The 15,039-nt window shown below is 42.5% G+C and overlaps 1 protein-coding gene across 1 annotated transcript in view; it reads right to left on the minus strand.

Annotated features, from left to right (window-relative positions):
* Positions 1-1,088: 1,088 nt before the first annotated feature.
* myo18b (myosin XVIIIB) overlaps positions 1,089-15,039 on the minus strand; it is a 45,745-nt gene continuing 31,794 nt past the window's right edge. Inside the window, exons 29-43 of the mRNA XM_030065846.1 lie at positions 14,726-14,849; positions 13,529-13,729; positions 13,312-13,422; positions 10,927-11,031; positions 10,184-10,345; positions 9,828-9,941; positions 8,459-8,575; positions 8,226-8,309; positions 7,748-7,885; positions 7,441-7,626; positions 5,140-5,273; positions 4,998-5,039; positions 3,154-3,318; positions 1,324-2,273; positions 1,089-1,248 (exon numbers count right to left, since the gene is read on the minus strand). Coding sequence (XP_029921706.1) covers positions 1,343-2,273; positions 3,154-3,318; positions 4,998-5,039; positions 5,140-5,273; positions 7,441-7,626; positions 7,748-7,885; positions 8,226-8,309; positions 8,459-8,575; positions 9,828-9,941; positions 10,184-10,345; positions 10,927-11,031; positions 13,312-13,422; positions 13,529-13,729; positions 14,726-14,849 — 2,614 coding nt within the window. The 3' untranslated portion in view covers positions 1,089-1,248; positions 1,324-1,342. The remainder of the gene's footprint in view (positions 1,249-1,323; positions 2,274-3,153; positions 3,319-4,997; positions 5,040-5,139; positions 5,274-7,440; positions 7,627-7,747; positions 7,886-8,225; positions 8,310-8,458; positions 8,576-9,827; positions 9,942-10,183; positions 10,346-10,926; positions 11,032-13,311; positions 13,423-13,528; positions 13,730-14,725; positions 14,850-15,039) is intronic.

Below are 15,039 nucleotides of genomic sequence, written 5' to 3' on the forward strand. Positions count from 1 at the left end.
GCACTGGATCTTTTTTCCCCCTGTGAAGGGCAGAAAAAGGGGCACCTCTCGTTTTTGGCACTGTAGAAGGCAATTTAGTGATGCTTTTTCACCCCACCTTCTGAGTCCACCAGTGATTTTTCCCCTCTGGTTATGCCGCCAGTCAGTCAACAGCACGTGGCCTCAATGCTAGTCAAAATCTTTTGAGAGTGTCATCATTTTACAACTACTGATTTCATGTCAGCTTATAGGTCTTCATTGTAAATATTAGGCTGTGAAACAATAACTGTAAAAATCCAGTTACTTATAAATATCGGAATCAAATGGCGTGATCATTTTATAGCATGTAGCCTCATTGACTGCCATTTCCAAAAGAGCCCTGATTATCCAACCCCCAGCTATACAGGATGACCGGCCAACTGCACGGCCATTACCTTTTATTTTTCCTGTTTCAGTACTGTTCTCCAGTAATTCAGTCTATCATTCATTGGTTAGTTTGTTCCTGTGTGTGTGTGTGCTGCCACCATGCACAACTGATTTTATGTTGTCACAAAGTGCTTGCAAACAACTACTGTTTTAATGGCAGGCCTAAATATTTGTTATGTAGGGCCTAATGTTTGTGCTGGTTTAAAGGCTATTTGTTCTCTAGTAAATGAATCCATTATTCATTGGTCAGTTTGTTCCCACAGGTTTGTGTGTGTGTGTGTGTGTGTGTGTGTGTGTGTGTGTGTGTGTGTGTGTGTGTGTGTGTGTGCACGCATGCTATTGTCCCAGAGTTCTTGCAGACAACTGTAATTATACTGCCAGCCCTACATATTTGTTAAGTGGTTTAAAGGGTATTTGTACCACAAAAGTGTTTGGAGGCATGTTAATAAATAGTTATAAATAAATAGTTCTTTTGGACCAATTACAACTGAAGCAAGTTTTTTTTTTTTTCTGTAAAGGTTGAATGTGTTTTCTAATCTAAGGGAATACATGACAATTTTTCTGACCGCATGCAAGCTGTTATATGGGATTGAGGAAACTTACAAAGCAAATGTTTAATTTAGTCTTTTATTCATATATATACAGTGCTTATCCGAAAATACAGTTTGACTGAGTGTCTTTGGGTTTCACAAATTTATTTTCAGTGGCTTAATATCAATGTGTATGCTCAAAAAATGCATTCATATTGACTTTCACAATATTTCACTCAGCCTTGACTGCTGCTCCTGGACTCTCAGCTCTTTCTGCGAACTTCACTTTAGCTCTCAGCAGGACCTTGGCTCGCTGGTGGGAGAGAAAAAAGACGTTATTTGAGTATGAAAGAGCCACGTGTCTCGTGAATCTGATGTCGATACACACCTAAAGGGTGTCATCTTCATCAATCAATCTCCTTCTTCAGGTATTTCTTCATGACCGAAGCCACGTCTCCCTCACTGCCCTCTGCCTCTAGTCTTTCTCCGTGTGGCCCTCCAGCCCTGCGTCTTGGCCCGCCGCCCTGGGAACTTCCTTCTGAACCTCCTGAGCTGGACGACTCCGTTTCTGAGCTTTTCCTGCTGCGGGTGGAGGGAGGTAACTCTCCGAAATGGACGCTCAGTGCCCTCCTGCCTCCCCTGATCGAGCTGGCCAAGCTGCTGGTGGACTGAGCTCTTCGGATGGCCGGCAGGATGTCAGAACTTGCATCGTCACGGCTGCTATCTCCAGCCAGGCGGCGGTTTTGGAAAACCATTGGCTCTGAACCCAGAGAGGCCTCACCGCCCTCCGTAACAACACTCTCTAGCATTCGGCGCCTTATTGGCTGGGGTGAGCGCTGGATGGGGGATCGCACAGGGTCTTCCAAGTCCTCCTCTGGGATGGACAGGGTGGGAGGGTGATGGCGCGCAGTGGTGGGGGACATCAGGGAGGAGAGACGGGGCAGTGAGGGAAGGGAAGAGAGGGAATCTGTGGAGTTGAAGCGTGCCAGTTTGGCTCCAGCAGTAGAGGTCGCAGCAGTTGCCTGGGAGTCACCTATGGACCGCATACTAGCAGCCCGGGGCAGGAGTGGAGACGGAGGCTTGAGGATGCTGGGGCCAGGCCGGGGCTCTTGGAGGTTTGCCGGACCCAGAGAGAGGGCTGAAGCTCTTCGTCTGAGAGTAGAGGCTCCAGTCGTTTGATAAATAGGCAGGGAGACAGCACTACCAGCTCCATCTCCTGTATTGCCACCGGCTCTGCGTTTGCGAAGCCCATCCAGCAGCTCAGATAGGGCTGATGAAGAGGATGCTCGTCCAAGACCTCCAGCCTCGGAGCCTTCATCATCAGGATCCACGCATGACCTTTGGAGGGATGGGAGACACATTTCAAATAAAGTGCTAAGTACATCAAGTTCTTGTACAAGAGTATCTTTAAGGGGATACATCACCCATAATGCAAAATATTTGCATCAAGTAGTCACCATACACTGCCTTCAATCCCTCACATAGAAAGTTTTACTCGCAAACCTTCATTGTAGATTCTTCCAGCCATCTCTGATCCAACAAAAAAAATTGGGTCTGTAATTTTCTGATTTTCCAACAGCAAAATGCTATCAAAAACTCTTTTTGAAATACTCACACTTTTCATGCAGCGTAATCCATGTCTCTGGTACCCAGTCATACACTCAGTACTTCACTCAAATCACTCGATACGCTCAGTACTTTTCACTCAAATCCCGCAACATCCTCTCATGCAAGGTCATGAAGAGCGCCTGCAAAGCTCCTTGTCCAGTGAAACGCACACGCCTGTGCATTCATGCTTCGTTTTGATGTTAAGTAAAATGTAAAATTGTAAAAGTGTAAAATTATGGGCCCAGCTTTTTTCCATTGATTCAGAGATACCTACAGTTTTTGGAATATGAATTTACCATGAAGGCTTGCAAATGAACTTTCAAGGTCAGGGACTGAAGGCGAGCACACGGAGAGTACTTGAGAACTATCATGCGTTATTAAATTCAAGTAAATAAAACCATCACACATTTTGTAACAGCTCAGCTCCAACCACTCTTTTTATCAAATAAATTGTGTTTCTCTCCCTAACTGACCTCCCACTGGTTCTCTGTATTATGTCCTGAGATCAGCATGAATGATTTCAGCAGGGACAACATAAAATCAAGATGCCCTTTCATGGGGTCTTTAATAACACATGACTGTGACTTAAGACTTTGGATGTTGGTCATACCGGAAGCTGTAGGTGCTCATGGTGTCCGCGACAGACTGACGGCCACTCGCGCTGCTGCCATAAGGAGAGCCGCCACGGGAACCTCCTCTAGGAGCTCCCCGCCAATTACGAATCCCCTCTCCAACATCCTCTGTCCCAAGAGAGCCCACACTGGACACAGAGTCACTGTAGGGGAATAAAATCACATGTTAATCCTTATGGTCAACCTATTCATGGGGAAAACACACTTTTAAAGGACCGTACCAGTGATTCTGAACGTTTGGCCAATTTACTACAAGTTACCAACTGGCCTTGAGATTGTTTACAAGAATAATTGTTAGCGTCCTCTTCTCTACAGAAGTCTTTGTTGTCAAAGAATAATCACTTTGTGATCCAACAGTTTCCAAAATTTGTGCAGCTCTTGACCGTGGAGATATTCTGATCTATAGTAATGGCAATCTGCTGAATTTTATGTTGTTAATAAATGGAAAATGACTGTAGTGTGCTGTTGTCAGACGCCCCCTGAATGTACCATCAGGAAGGCTTTCACTTCCATTTAGATCATTTCAGCAGCCCAACTTCAAGTCATCAAAACACAACAGTGCTGCTGCTTTTCGGAAAACTAATATGGAAGACTTTATTACGGTGATGGAATACTGGTGTGAAGAAAGTTTGAAGTCTCTGAAAGTTCATTTTCATATTTTAGTGGAATTAATGGAAACCAAGGGCTTGATAAAAGGGAGGAGAAATGATGTGGGAGTTCTGAAACTTGACTGTTTGTTTTGGGAAAACATGCAGAATCACAGGTATGGCCCATTAAGCTGCAATGAGCATGCATGCACATTACAGGCCGCAATTTATAAATGCAGCCAAACTGACCACACCGCTAGTCCATACAATTCCACTGCGAGCCACTTGCATGGGCAGGCATGAAATGGGAGTTTAAGATAAGATGGAAGAGCAGCTGAGCGGCATCAGTCAGGATGAGATCAAGAAAGAAAAGAAAAGGCAGAGGAGCACATTTGACACCACATAAAGATGGCCTGCTGTAATTTGCAAGTCATAATCATGACTCATCATGTTTTGTTCTCTAACAGCTGAGAAGGAGTTCTCTAAAAGGGAGGAAAACTTCTGGTGTTTTTAGCACATGGAGGAGAGGCATAAAGGTCCAATTATTCAAAATAAAAGGATGACAGATTAGCCCAAGATGCTCCACCTGGAGTGGTACATGGACAATTAGTAGCCATGCAGGCAGCCATCTTCACTCTACAGTAATCTTAACAGGCCAAGTTCTCTGTCAGATTACATACTGTACAACAGCAGTACAACAGCACTACAAACAATTTTTATAGCATTTGTATATATTTTTAGATACATTTCTTAAATTTAAATATTTTATTACTCTCCTTTTATTTTCTCTTACTTTGGCAATAGAAAAATAGTTTTTTTAAATCTTTTTTATTTATTTATATATTTATTTATTTATTTTCATAATTTCAGAGGATTTTTTTAAAATTATTTTTTCCCACACAAATGTTTTTAGATGAGGGTGTGGGTGCTGGTAAACGGTAGATCAAGCTAAAAGCACTGCACTTACATCTGCACTTCAAAATAGTTTTTTTGATGAAGTGAGATATTGTGGTCCACTCAGAATCATCCGCTTTTGGACCACGAGCCACCAGATGAGAACCACTGCTGTACAGTCGCTATTAATAATATGAATAATTATGTTGATACCTCAAGATCTGTGACATCAGTCAGGTCACAGGCCACATTACCTGTACATCACCAAGCCAGATACAGGCAAGGAGAAGCCACACATACACACTCAGTACCAGCACACACACATTCATACGGGCTCTTACAGGTCTTTCTTTTGAGTCAAGGACTCCACAGCAGTTTGAACGCTGAATGGAAGGACAGAGAGGTTAAAAGTCACCGTTACACACAAACACAGGCATGAACACGTAAACTCAGACAGAGACGTATCCAGGTGAAAAGGATCACCTCTCAGTGTCGCTCTCATCACTTGATTCCACTTCCTCCAGGGCGGCCTGCAGATCGACGATGCGGCGGATAGATGTCTCCAGATCGGCTTGTAACGTCTGCCTGACAGCGGTGAGCTCCTCTACCTGCATTTCCTGTAAACAAATAAAGACCGAGAGGCGGTGAGATTAAAGGACGCTTGTCAAGGTGACAGGAAACAGGCGCACTTTCAACAGGCCAACTGTTTTCATTCCCGCACAGCCAGCAGGCCACAACGCCCATTTGACCGCAGCAATTACTTTCATTCTAGCCCGCATTACTTCATCAGTCAAACGCTGAATATTCAGTGGCATGTGCTCTGTCACATGTGGCCCTGCAGCCTCGACTCTGGTGGAAATGTTTGAAACGGCCCAGGTTATTTTGGAAGAAAATGGTTACACACTGACACTGGGAGAACGGAGTGATTTATTAATTCATCTCGTCTCTCTTATTCGTTCTCTGTCTCCCTGGCATCCCATCACACGTGCCTGTGTGTACAAAGAAACACAGTGACACACACACACACACACACACACAAGCTCCCAGGCTTTCAAAGTTATTGGCTTTGTTGGTTTTGAGGAGATGTGTGGGGGTGCAGTGGTTGTCATAGAGACACACAAGTGTGTGTGCGTGTGTGTGTGTGTGTCTGTGTGTGTGCATGCCCATAACCTTGAGGAGACAATGAGGATTAATCGCAGGCAGACAGAGAAAGCAGGGTTAGGGAGAGATGACGTTGGGGGGAGGGAGGGGTGTTTCTGTGAGTATATGTGCGTGCATGTGTGTGTGTGTGTGTGTGTGTGTGTGTGTAGTGCTGTGTACATATGAATATGTCTATTCATGAGGGCAGCGTGCGACTTTATGCCTTTTTACTTGGTTGGTAGGTTGTAAAGGGCATCTGTGCGTGTGTGTGTGTGTGTGTGTGTGTGTGTGTGTGCGTGCATGTGTGTGTGCTCTGTTCTTTGTACTATCAATGGCAGTGACACAGTGAATAATTTTTATATCACACAAAATCTGTTTCTTCTCCACTCAGAGGTCATGCCAGAACACGTGAAAAACGCTCCGCTGTGTGTCTAGTTGTGACTGCACTTAGTGTTCATCAATAAGTAAAAAGTGTTTTTCCAAAAATATGTATTTACATATTCTTTCAAAGCGTCTCTACATTCACTAACAGTCAGTAACAGTTGCCAAGGACAACTTATGCCAGCTTCAGATATTACGTCTGAAAAACAGATGTTACTTTATTAACTTGTTAACTCTGGACCTTTAGTAGATAACAAAGTTGAGTTTTTTTTTTTATTTTTTTGGGCCTCAAAGTAAAGAAAGTTTCATAAGCTTTCTATAATTATTGAGTGACATTTATTAGCATTTTACTATTAAAACTGGTGCAGCACTGGTGACCTCTAATCCAGTGGGTTTCAAAGTGTGGTCCTGGGATCCCCAGGGGTCAGTGAGGGGCCTCCAGGGGTCCTCAGCAAAATGAGGAATAGTTTAATTTTACTGTTATTTGATTCACTTGAAACAGTTTGAATGTAGAAAATGTATGAGGGAACACGTTCATATTGTCTTGTTTCTGGTTTAATCTCATCATGATAAATAAATAATTTACCCTCCAAACCTGCACAAATTCATTTCATTTCTTTCAAAAACCCGTGTAAAATAGCTGATGAGCAAATTCTTAAAAATTAGTTAAATAAATAAACAAAATTAGAAAAAAATACAAGAACCAGAACATTAGCCAAAAAAAAAAAAAAAAAAAAAAAATCAAGAAAAACTGAAAAAAAAAAAAAAAAAACTTCAAATGGGGGGCTGCGACTTACTGAAAGTCAGAACATGGAGACGTTTGAAAACCCTACCCTCTACTCTTGACCCAAGCGAAATTAAAACAACAACAACAAAAAGAAATAGAAATTACAGAATTTCAAGACTCTTGTGCAGAACAAATTGTTTTAGAAAAAAGCTAAATCTTTTTTTTTTTACTTTTACTTTTTTTTTTACTTTACTTTTATATTTCATATATATACATTTTATTTTGTTAGTTATTTTGAGTTACTGATTTTGTGCACACATCAGCTCATTTTATGTTTTTGAGCCAATGCCAAAGCTTCAGCTAACGCAGTGGGACAGCTGCTAAACGTTTTGATGATATGTAGCGTATTCTGAAACAAAAGTAATGGTCCCTAAGACATTCTGATTTTGTTGTGTTGCCTAAATGATAACGATGATGATGATGATGATGATGATGATGATGATGGGTGTGTGTGTGTCTGTGGCTGAGAGTGTTACCAGCTCCATGCGTCTGCGGCTGCTGTCCTGCTCTCTCAGAGTCAGGTCCTCCATCTCCAGCCTCATGTCCTGCAGGCGCTGCTGGTAATACTGGGCGCTCTCTCTCTCCCGGGCCTCAGCCTGGGCGCTCTGCTCCAGCTCCTCGCCCAGACGAACCACGCTGTCCCTCAGACGCAGCACCAGCACCTACACAGGCGTGCACACACACACACACACACACACACATTGTCATTATCACTATTATCAAAGCACAAGGGGGGGAGAAAACATTAATCTTGCCGTGCGGTGGATATTCATCTGCTCTCACCTCAAACCTCTTGACTTGGCCCCTCTGAAACTCCAGTTTATTCTCCAGGTCACACACACGTGCCTCCTGTTTACTGACGATGCTACGCCCCACGGTGGATGACTCCAAGAACTGCACTCTTGATGCACTCTGCTGGAGCTACAAGTGGGTGCGAGGAAAGGAACTGAAAGTCAAAATTCTAATTTTTTTGTCGTTTTTTTTTTTTGGGATGAAGTCAAGGATAAACCCACCTGAACTCATTTGCATTTGCAGGTGCATTTGTATTTGCAGTATAGAGTCTATTCACATTTTAGGTTGACATAAATTATAATGACACCATAGTAAATGATATCAAACTGATGAGTCTTGCAAAATCATAAGTTGGGGCGTCAGTAGTTTCAAGCTTGTGCTTTTCCTCTAACGATGAAGAATGTAACATCAACAACACATGTTGTTCATGAACCATTAAGCAACAAATTTATTTTCTCATAACGATTACCTCTTCCTGGAGAGTTTGTCTCTGTTTCTTCACCTCCTCGAGCTCAGCTTGTAGCTCCCTGATCTGAGAAATATCACTGGAGGACTGAACAGAGGAAAAGGGGAGAGATGGGAGCGAGAGAACTTGCTTTGAATATGTGTTGAATTAAAGATGATGTTGTGATGTTGATCTAAGAGCAGGAGCTACTGAAGTCCTCTTGTGCCATACAGAAGACCTGTGTCATGATTCAGTACCTGCGCAATGAGGGCTTTGTGCTTCTTCATGAGTTCGTTCAGGTCTTCTTGGTCCTCCTCAAGTCTCTTCAACAGGTCCACCTTCTCATGCTGGAGCAAGGCTAGCTGCTCATCCACCTGGACAAACATGAGGAAGACGTAAGGCGGGTCAAATGCGTCCAGTGCCTCACAATCACGTGCACACACTGTGACATTCCTCTCAGTGATCCGGACACAAGTGGACAGCCGAGACACGCGAATGATCACACCTGTCTTAATTGTGCGTTTCAAAAGTGTCTTAGCTGACCGCTTGTTTTCGGATTTTGTTATTGCCTACATCACCTTGTTCACTACGTCTTTGTTGGAGACACATCAGGATGCATTGGCGTTTACACGACAAGGGATTTGTGGTCAAACGTGTCCCAGATAGGGTGGCCATACGTCCGGATTTAGGCCGGACAGTCCGGAATTTAAATGCCTTGTCCGGCGTCCGGCGCAGCCTCAAGCCGGACGCTTATTTGTCCTCCTTTTTGGAGTTGCACTTGAACGCAACGTTGGCCCGGACTGTACATCGATATCAGTCATATTTTTCGTCATAGACTTTTAAATTACAATCCAGAAAGTGCATTAATTGGATGCGCATTAGTTTTTCTCCTCCTGCGCTGCTGTGTGCTCATGCCGGAGTGCGTGTGTGTGGCGCTGTCTGAAGTCTGAAGTCACTGACTAACAGCAGCACACTGGCTTAGCTTGTCTATTCAGAGAAGAGGTATCACTTCGGCTTATTTTTCAATCTATGTTATCACATGCATACTACTGCTCATTCATTGGTAGCTGAATTGTTAGGTCTGTTTGATAAGTAATTTACATTTTTAAAATAATAATTTAAAATATTGTTAAATTAAAAAAAAAAAAAAGCCAACATGGTGCAGGTCAAAGACCAAAAAAGAATATTGACTAAAACTATTGACTAAAACTAGACTAAAATACTTTGGATTTTCTTCGACTAAAACTAGACTAAAATGCCAAGACTTTTCGTCGACTAAAATGTGTCTAAACAAAAAAGAATTCAAGTTGACTAAATATGACTAAAAGTAAAAAGGGCATTTGACACTAGACTAAGACTAAAACTAAATTGAAAATAGCTGATTAAATTAACACTGGTGGACCTGACTCAAGCCCCCCCACCCCTCCCACCCCCCGGGCCCGCATCGCCACCCCCCAAAGTGTCCTCCTTTTTGGTGTTGTGGAAATGGCCACCCTAGTCCCAGACCACCTCATCAAGCGGTGTAAGAAATCGGATCACAATGCGTCTTTGCATTTAATTACGCTCGTATGTAGCTTTGTCCCCTTGCGACCCGATCACCTGAAACACACGCTGAAACCCACTCACCATACTCTTGTGTTTGCAAACATTTTCGAGTTCAATCTGGGCGTTATCCAGCTCCTGAGAAAGGGTTTTCTGAATGCTCTCAGCCTCAAGTCGCTTGGCTTCACTCTCCTCAAGCTAATTGGAGACAAGGAAACTGCATCAGTGTTTCCTGAATACATCTGAATACGGAATATGATCAAGGCAGTGTGTATCATAAGAATGTACACTTCACATACCGACAGAGCATCAAAAAGGAACCCAAAATTAATTATAGTGCATAATAACAATGCACATACATCCTTATGACCAGAGATTGCTATCTGACATTATAGTCATAAGAAGTGTTAATATATAGGTGTGCATATGTGTGTGTGTACCTGGAAGTGCAGGCGCTCTATCTGGTCTTTGCTGCCGTTGGGTTGGTTCTGTCCCGAGCTGTCGATGGTGGAGAGCAGCAGCTGGGCATCAACCAGCAGGGCATGAGTTCTCTTCAGATCTCTCCTCAGCTTCTTCTCCACGTCGAAGTCTCTGTGGCCCACCTACATGACAGGAAAAGTCAGGTTAACTTGTGAGAATACACAGCGGGGATGTGATCAGGAAAACACATAAAGCCAAGGAACCGGGATGTGAAACTTCAAAAGTTTTGTGTCTTACAAAAAAAAAAATAACATTCTTCACTCTGCAGCCTCTAAGGAGGATGATTTTTTTTTCCTGTTCAGTTTCCTGTTCTATAAAGAGCTGCATCCAAGTTTGGCAACAGCCCAAGCCTTGGCCACTAATCACTACTCCCATTACATCCCTGTAGTGACAAAGACAGAGAGTGCTGAATTAGCTGCCACCTCCTTGCTGCATATGCTCCTGTTGTATTATTGCCTGTATGTAGAAGTGACGTGTCATATTCATCACTTGGAGAGCATTAACCCAAAATAATCTATGATAATCTATGGTGTGTCACCCTGGCCAGACACTCATTCAGTCAGTCTATTTCACACGCACCCAAATAACAGACATGCATTTGACACAGCGTGCATGATTACTCAATAGTTTAAAGCAAGGGTATCGACTTTGTGTGTGTGTGTGTGTGTGTGTGTGTGTGTGTGTGTGTGAGTGTGTTGTCTACCTGGTCACACAGTGTTGCGATGAGTCCCTCCAGGTCGTGCTTCTCATGAACCACCATCTGTTTCTCCTCATACTCCTGTTCCAACTGCATCTCCAGCTGTCTCAGCTGCGCACACACACACACACACACACACACACACAAAGATGACATGATGAATGACCAATTCAAATTCCCCATCACAAGCATGAGACAACACTCAGTGCTCTGACTTTCCTGACCACCGGCCGGTCAAAGATGTCAGCTATTGGATCGACTCCTCCAGCTTGACACCAATTACCTCGTCAGTCACTTCGGCCCTACTGTAGTTTGTTTCTGTTGGCCAAAGACAGGTCTCCATGCCAAGCAATTATAAGAAAAAAAAAAAAAAAAAAAAAAGCTGACAGCTGACTTGAGCATGACTCTGGTGTAAAGAGCCCTGAGCCTTCCACATACCCTGAGAAAAAGCTTCTCAGAAAAAAAAAAAAAAAAAAAAAAAAAAAAAACCTCTTCCTTGCTGGCCATTTTTGCATATTGCAGCGGTGTTCTGCCTGAACCTCGACTTATAATTGATTACAGAGCTTAGGTAATTATAGCACTCTGCCTGCTCAATGCCGTGCCCTTTAATAAATGAGTGGGCACATTAGGCTGCCTTCTGACAGCCACACATTTATTATTGTGTCAATATTCAAGTCTAAGAAGTAGAGCTGAAACAATTGATTAGTGAATTGACAGAAAATGGATTTTAGTCATTTATCAAATAAAAACAAAGATTTGCTGGGTATAACTTAATAAATACTCAACATAACTGGCATTTCTCAGTTTCATATCAACACAAAATGCAAACAAACAACTATGCACACCTGAGTTGGCTTTCTCTAGATGCATAGGAACAAAAACAGACCAACTGTAGAAAGGAGATAGTCCCGGCACACTGCTAAAACATCCAAAACATCATCATCGTATTCCCAAAAAACTGCAGCAGTCACTGTGCAAATCAGCTGTTTTGACATCAGCTGTTGGACATCCAGTGCAATTCTGTGGTAAATGTCATGTGTCACTTTCTGATTGGTTGATTAGCTATGCCATGTTTAATACTGTATATCATTAATCTTATGTCTGCCTAATGAAACCGTCTCTGATTGAAACATTGCAGTTTTTTGCGAATAAAATCAGAAAGTTAAAGCAGGACAACCTAATCTGTAGATATCATTACAATTTTTTTTTTTTTTTTTTTTTTTTTTTAAATGCTTGCTGGTCAGACTAAGGAAGCAATTTGAAGACACACTGTAGGTTTGGATGTGATAGGCAACTGACAATTTTTTTTTTTTTAATTATTTTACTGATGAACTGATCAATCGACATCTAGAAAAATATGAAAATTTGTTAGCATTTTGGAGTGTTTCTTTTATTTGGCAAAAGAAACTGAAGTAGATGAATGCCATGCTATGCTAAAATGCTAAGCAATTTGAGGTCTTGCTTATAGCATTTTAGCATAGCATCATGGAAATTCTTGGAAGAGTTTAGCAAAAATAAATAAAGAAATACATACATATTCACATTGCAGACCACAAAATCTTATCCATTTCATCAATGCAGATAATTCATCTTATGCATATTACACACCACACATAATTAATTGGCATATACGCATGCCTTTTTAAGCCTACTCACTATCACTGCTCCCAAATTCTTTCCTTGCTCCTTGCACAGCCTACACTCTGCTATTGTAAGCTAAGCTGACTTTGCAGCTGTGTGGGTAAATTGATGTAATTACAAGCACTTTATCCCTGCAAATCTTGGCAGCTCGTGACAATGACATTTGTTAAATACAGAGAAACAACAAGATTAAAGCAAATCATCTTTTTCCCCTCCCTTTTTTTTCTTTTTAGCGACCTACCATTTCTGCCTTCATCTTATACCCTGGTGTTCAGTGCACTGCCCACATATGCCTGTACATATGCATATGCAGAGGAAAGGTGAATGTATACTGTGTGTGTGTGTGTATGTGTGTGTGTGTGTGTGTGTGTGTGCCTATATAATGGACAATGACCTTCTCAACTATCTCAATTTGCATTCTTGAGCAGCTCATGAATATGTGGCATCTCTTGTTTGTCCATATTTTCCCTTGGGAGCGGCACGATGTTGAGGTGCTGTCCTGCACATCTGAGGCTGAGCACAGTTTAGAGGACGGCGATGGCTGAGGCTGCACTGCTCAACAACAGGATTTTTTTTTTTTTTTTTGGTTTCTGGGAATACCATGAAAGAGAAACTGTATTCTCCAAGGAAAGAAAAATGGATAAACTCTAGGAAAAAATGTATCCATAACCGTATATTGTGTGGTTTAATGCATGGTATGGTGGTTATTTGTTGTCTCCAGTTAGCTTTACAGCAGCAGTGTTGACCTACTCGTCTCTGAGAGGACTTGTGCACATCCTCCAGCTCCTCCTCTTTGTCTTCCAGCTCTTTCTGATGGATCTGCTTCATCCTCTCCATCTCCATCTCAAAACGCATATGGACCTACAGAGGAGACAGCAGGGTGAGAACAGCTGGTGTGTGTGGTTTTGAATGCGTGCTTAAGTGAGTGTGTGTGTGTGTGTGTGTGTGTGTGTGTGTGTGCAAGTACCTGTTGTTGCTGTTGTATTTTGGCAGTCAACTTGGTGATTTCCTCCGCTCTCTCGCCGGCCTGGCTCTCCGAGAGGCGAAGCTGTTTTTTGAGGTCTGGTAGTGAATCAGAGGCGAGGTCAACAGGCAGGCTGAGGTCACGGATCTGAGCGCACAACTCCTCCTTCTGCTGCTGCAGACGGCCCACCTCTGACTGGCTCTCCTACACACACGCACATGCACACACACACAAACACGTTTATTTGTTGAAGTTTGTTAAACTTTACTCATCCTCCAAGTGGGAAAGTCTCTTTTCGCCCTGTGGTTAGTGCAGCGTCCCAGGAGCCGGTAGGGGTTAAGCATCTTCCTCCAGGATACTTTTAGCAGGTGTGGCCACATGGGGAGATTAGACCCAAGCCCCCTGGCAACTTTACTGAGCCTCTAGCACATTCACACACACAAATACACAGCAACTCAACAGGAAAAAGTCTTGTGGAAAAAGCAGAGATCCGAGGCAAAAAAAAAACAAACAAAAAAAAAAAAACACTTTTTTGTAGAGCAACAAGAAGTGAGAAACTTCACCTGTCTATACCTGGACTCTAACAAACTTCATATGAAAAAAAAAAACATTTTCAAACCTTTTCATGTTCTGGGCCCCCAAGTTGACTTTAAATAAGCCGGGGACCCTCATTGACCCTTCATTTGAAGTAATCTTATCCCATAGGGACCCTTATATCAGGAGATATTTTGGTTTGTGTTAAGCACTAAATGTTTGTGAAAGGCTTAAACACAAGAAATTGACGTCAATCCAGCATCACTAATCTGACGCTGAAACACATCAAATTAAGAATTCTAAATATAGTAAATATAGTATTTGTTATTGGGTACTGTGTTTTTACTGTCACTATTTTAGTCTCCCACAATCCCCTTTGTATGCAAATGAGTTTCACACAGGAAAGACAAAGATTCTTTTGTCTACTAGTGTACATGGACCGCTGCCATACAGTGAGGTACAGTGATGAATATGTGGCTTAATCTCTGTCATGGTAGGACAATACGCTGTCATTTTATAATAAATCACAGTATTGAGAATCTCTACGGTATTATGCTATAAGATATTTTATTATCTTTCTTTTTCCCACATGACTACCAGAGCTCCTTCTCCCTCAAGTAAAGCACTACAATTTGTTTCCGAGCCGATGCACAAAAACAAACACACCTGTAGATTGCGGCGCAGGGTGTATATTTCAGCCCCCAGAGCAGCGTTTTCCTGAATGGCTTTGTCCTTTTGCTCTCTCTCATTGTCAGCTTCCTCCAGGGCCTGAGTCAACTCACTGTCAAAGCTACACACACACACACACACACACACACACACACACACACACACACACACACACACACACACACACACACACACACACACACACACACACACACACACAGTCAGCAGATGCTTTTGGAACAATGCTGCAGGATCAATACTAATTACATTGAACTGGCCAAATGGAAACTGTCAAACAGTGAGAGAAGTGA

The sequence above is a fragment of the Myripristis murdjan genome, chromosome 12, assembly GCF_902150065.1.
Source record: "Myripristis murdjan chromosome 12, fMyrMur1.1, whole genome shotgun sequence".
Classification (NCBI taxonomy): domain Eukaryota; kingdom Metazoa; phylum Chordata; class Actinopteri; order Holocentriformes; family Holocentridae; genus Myripristis; species Myripristis murdjan.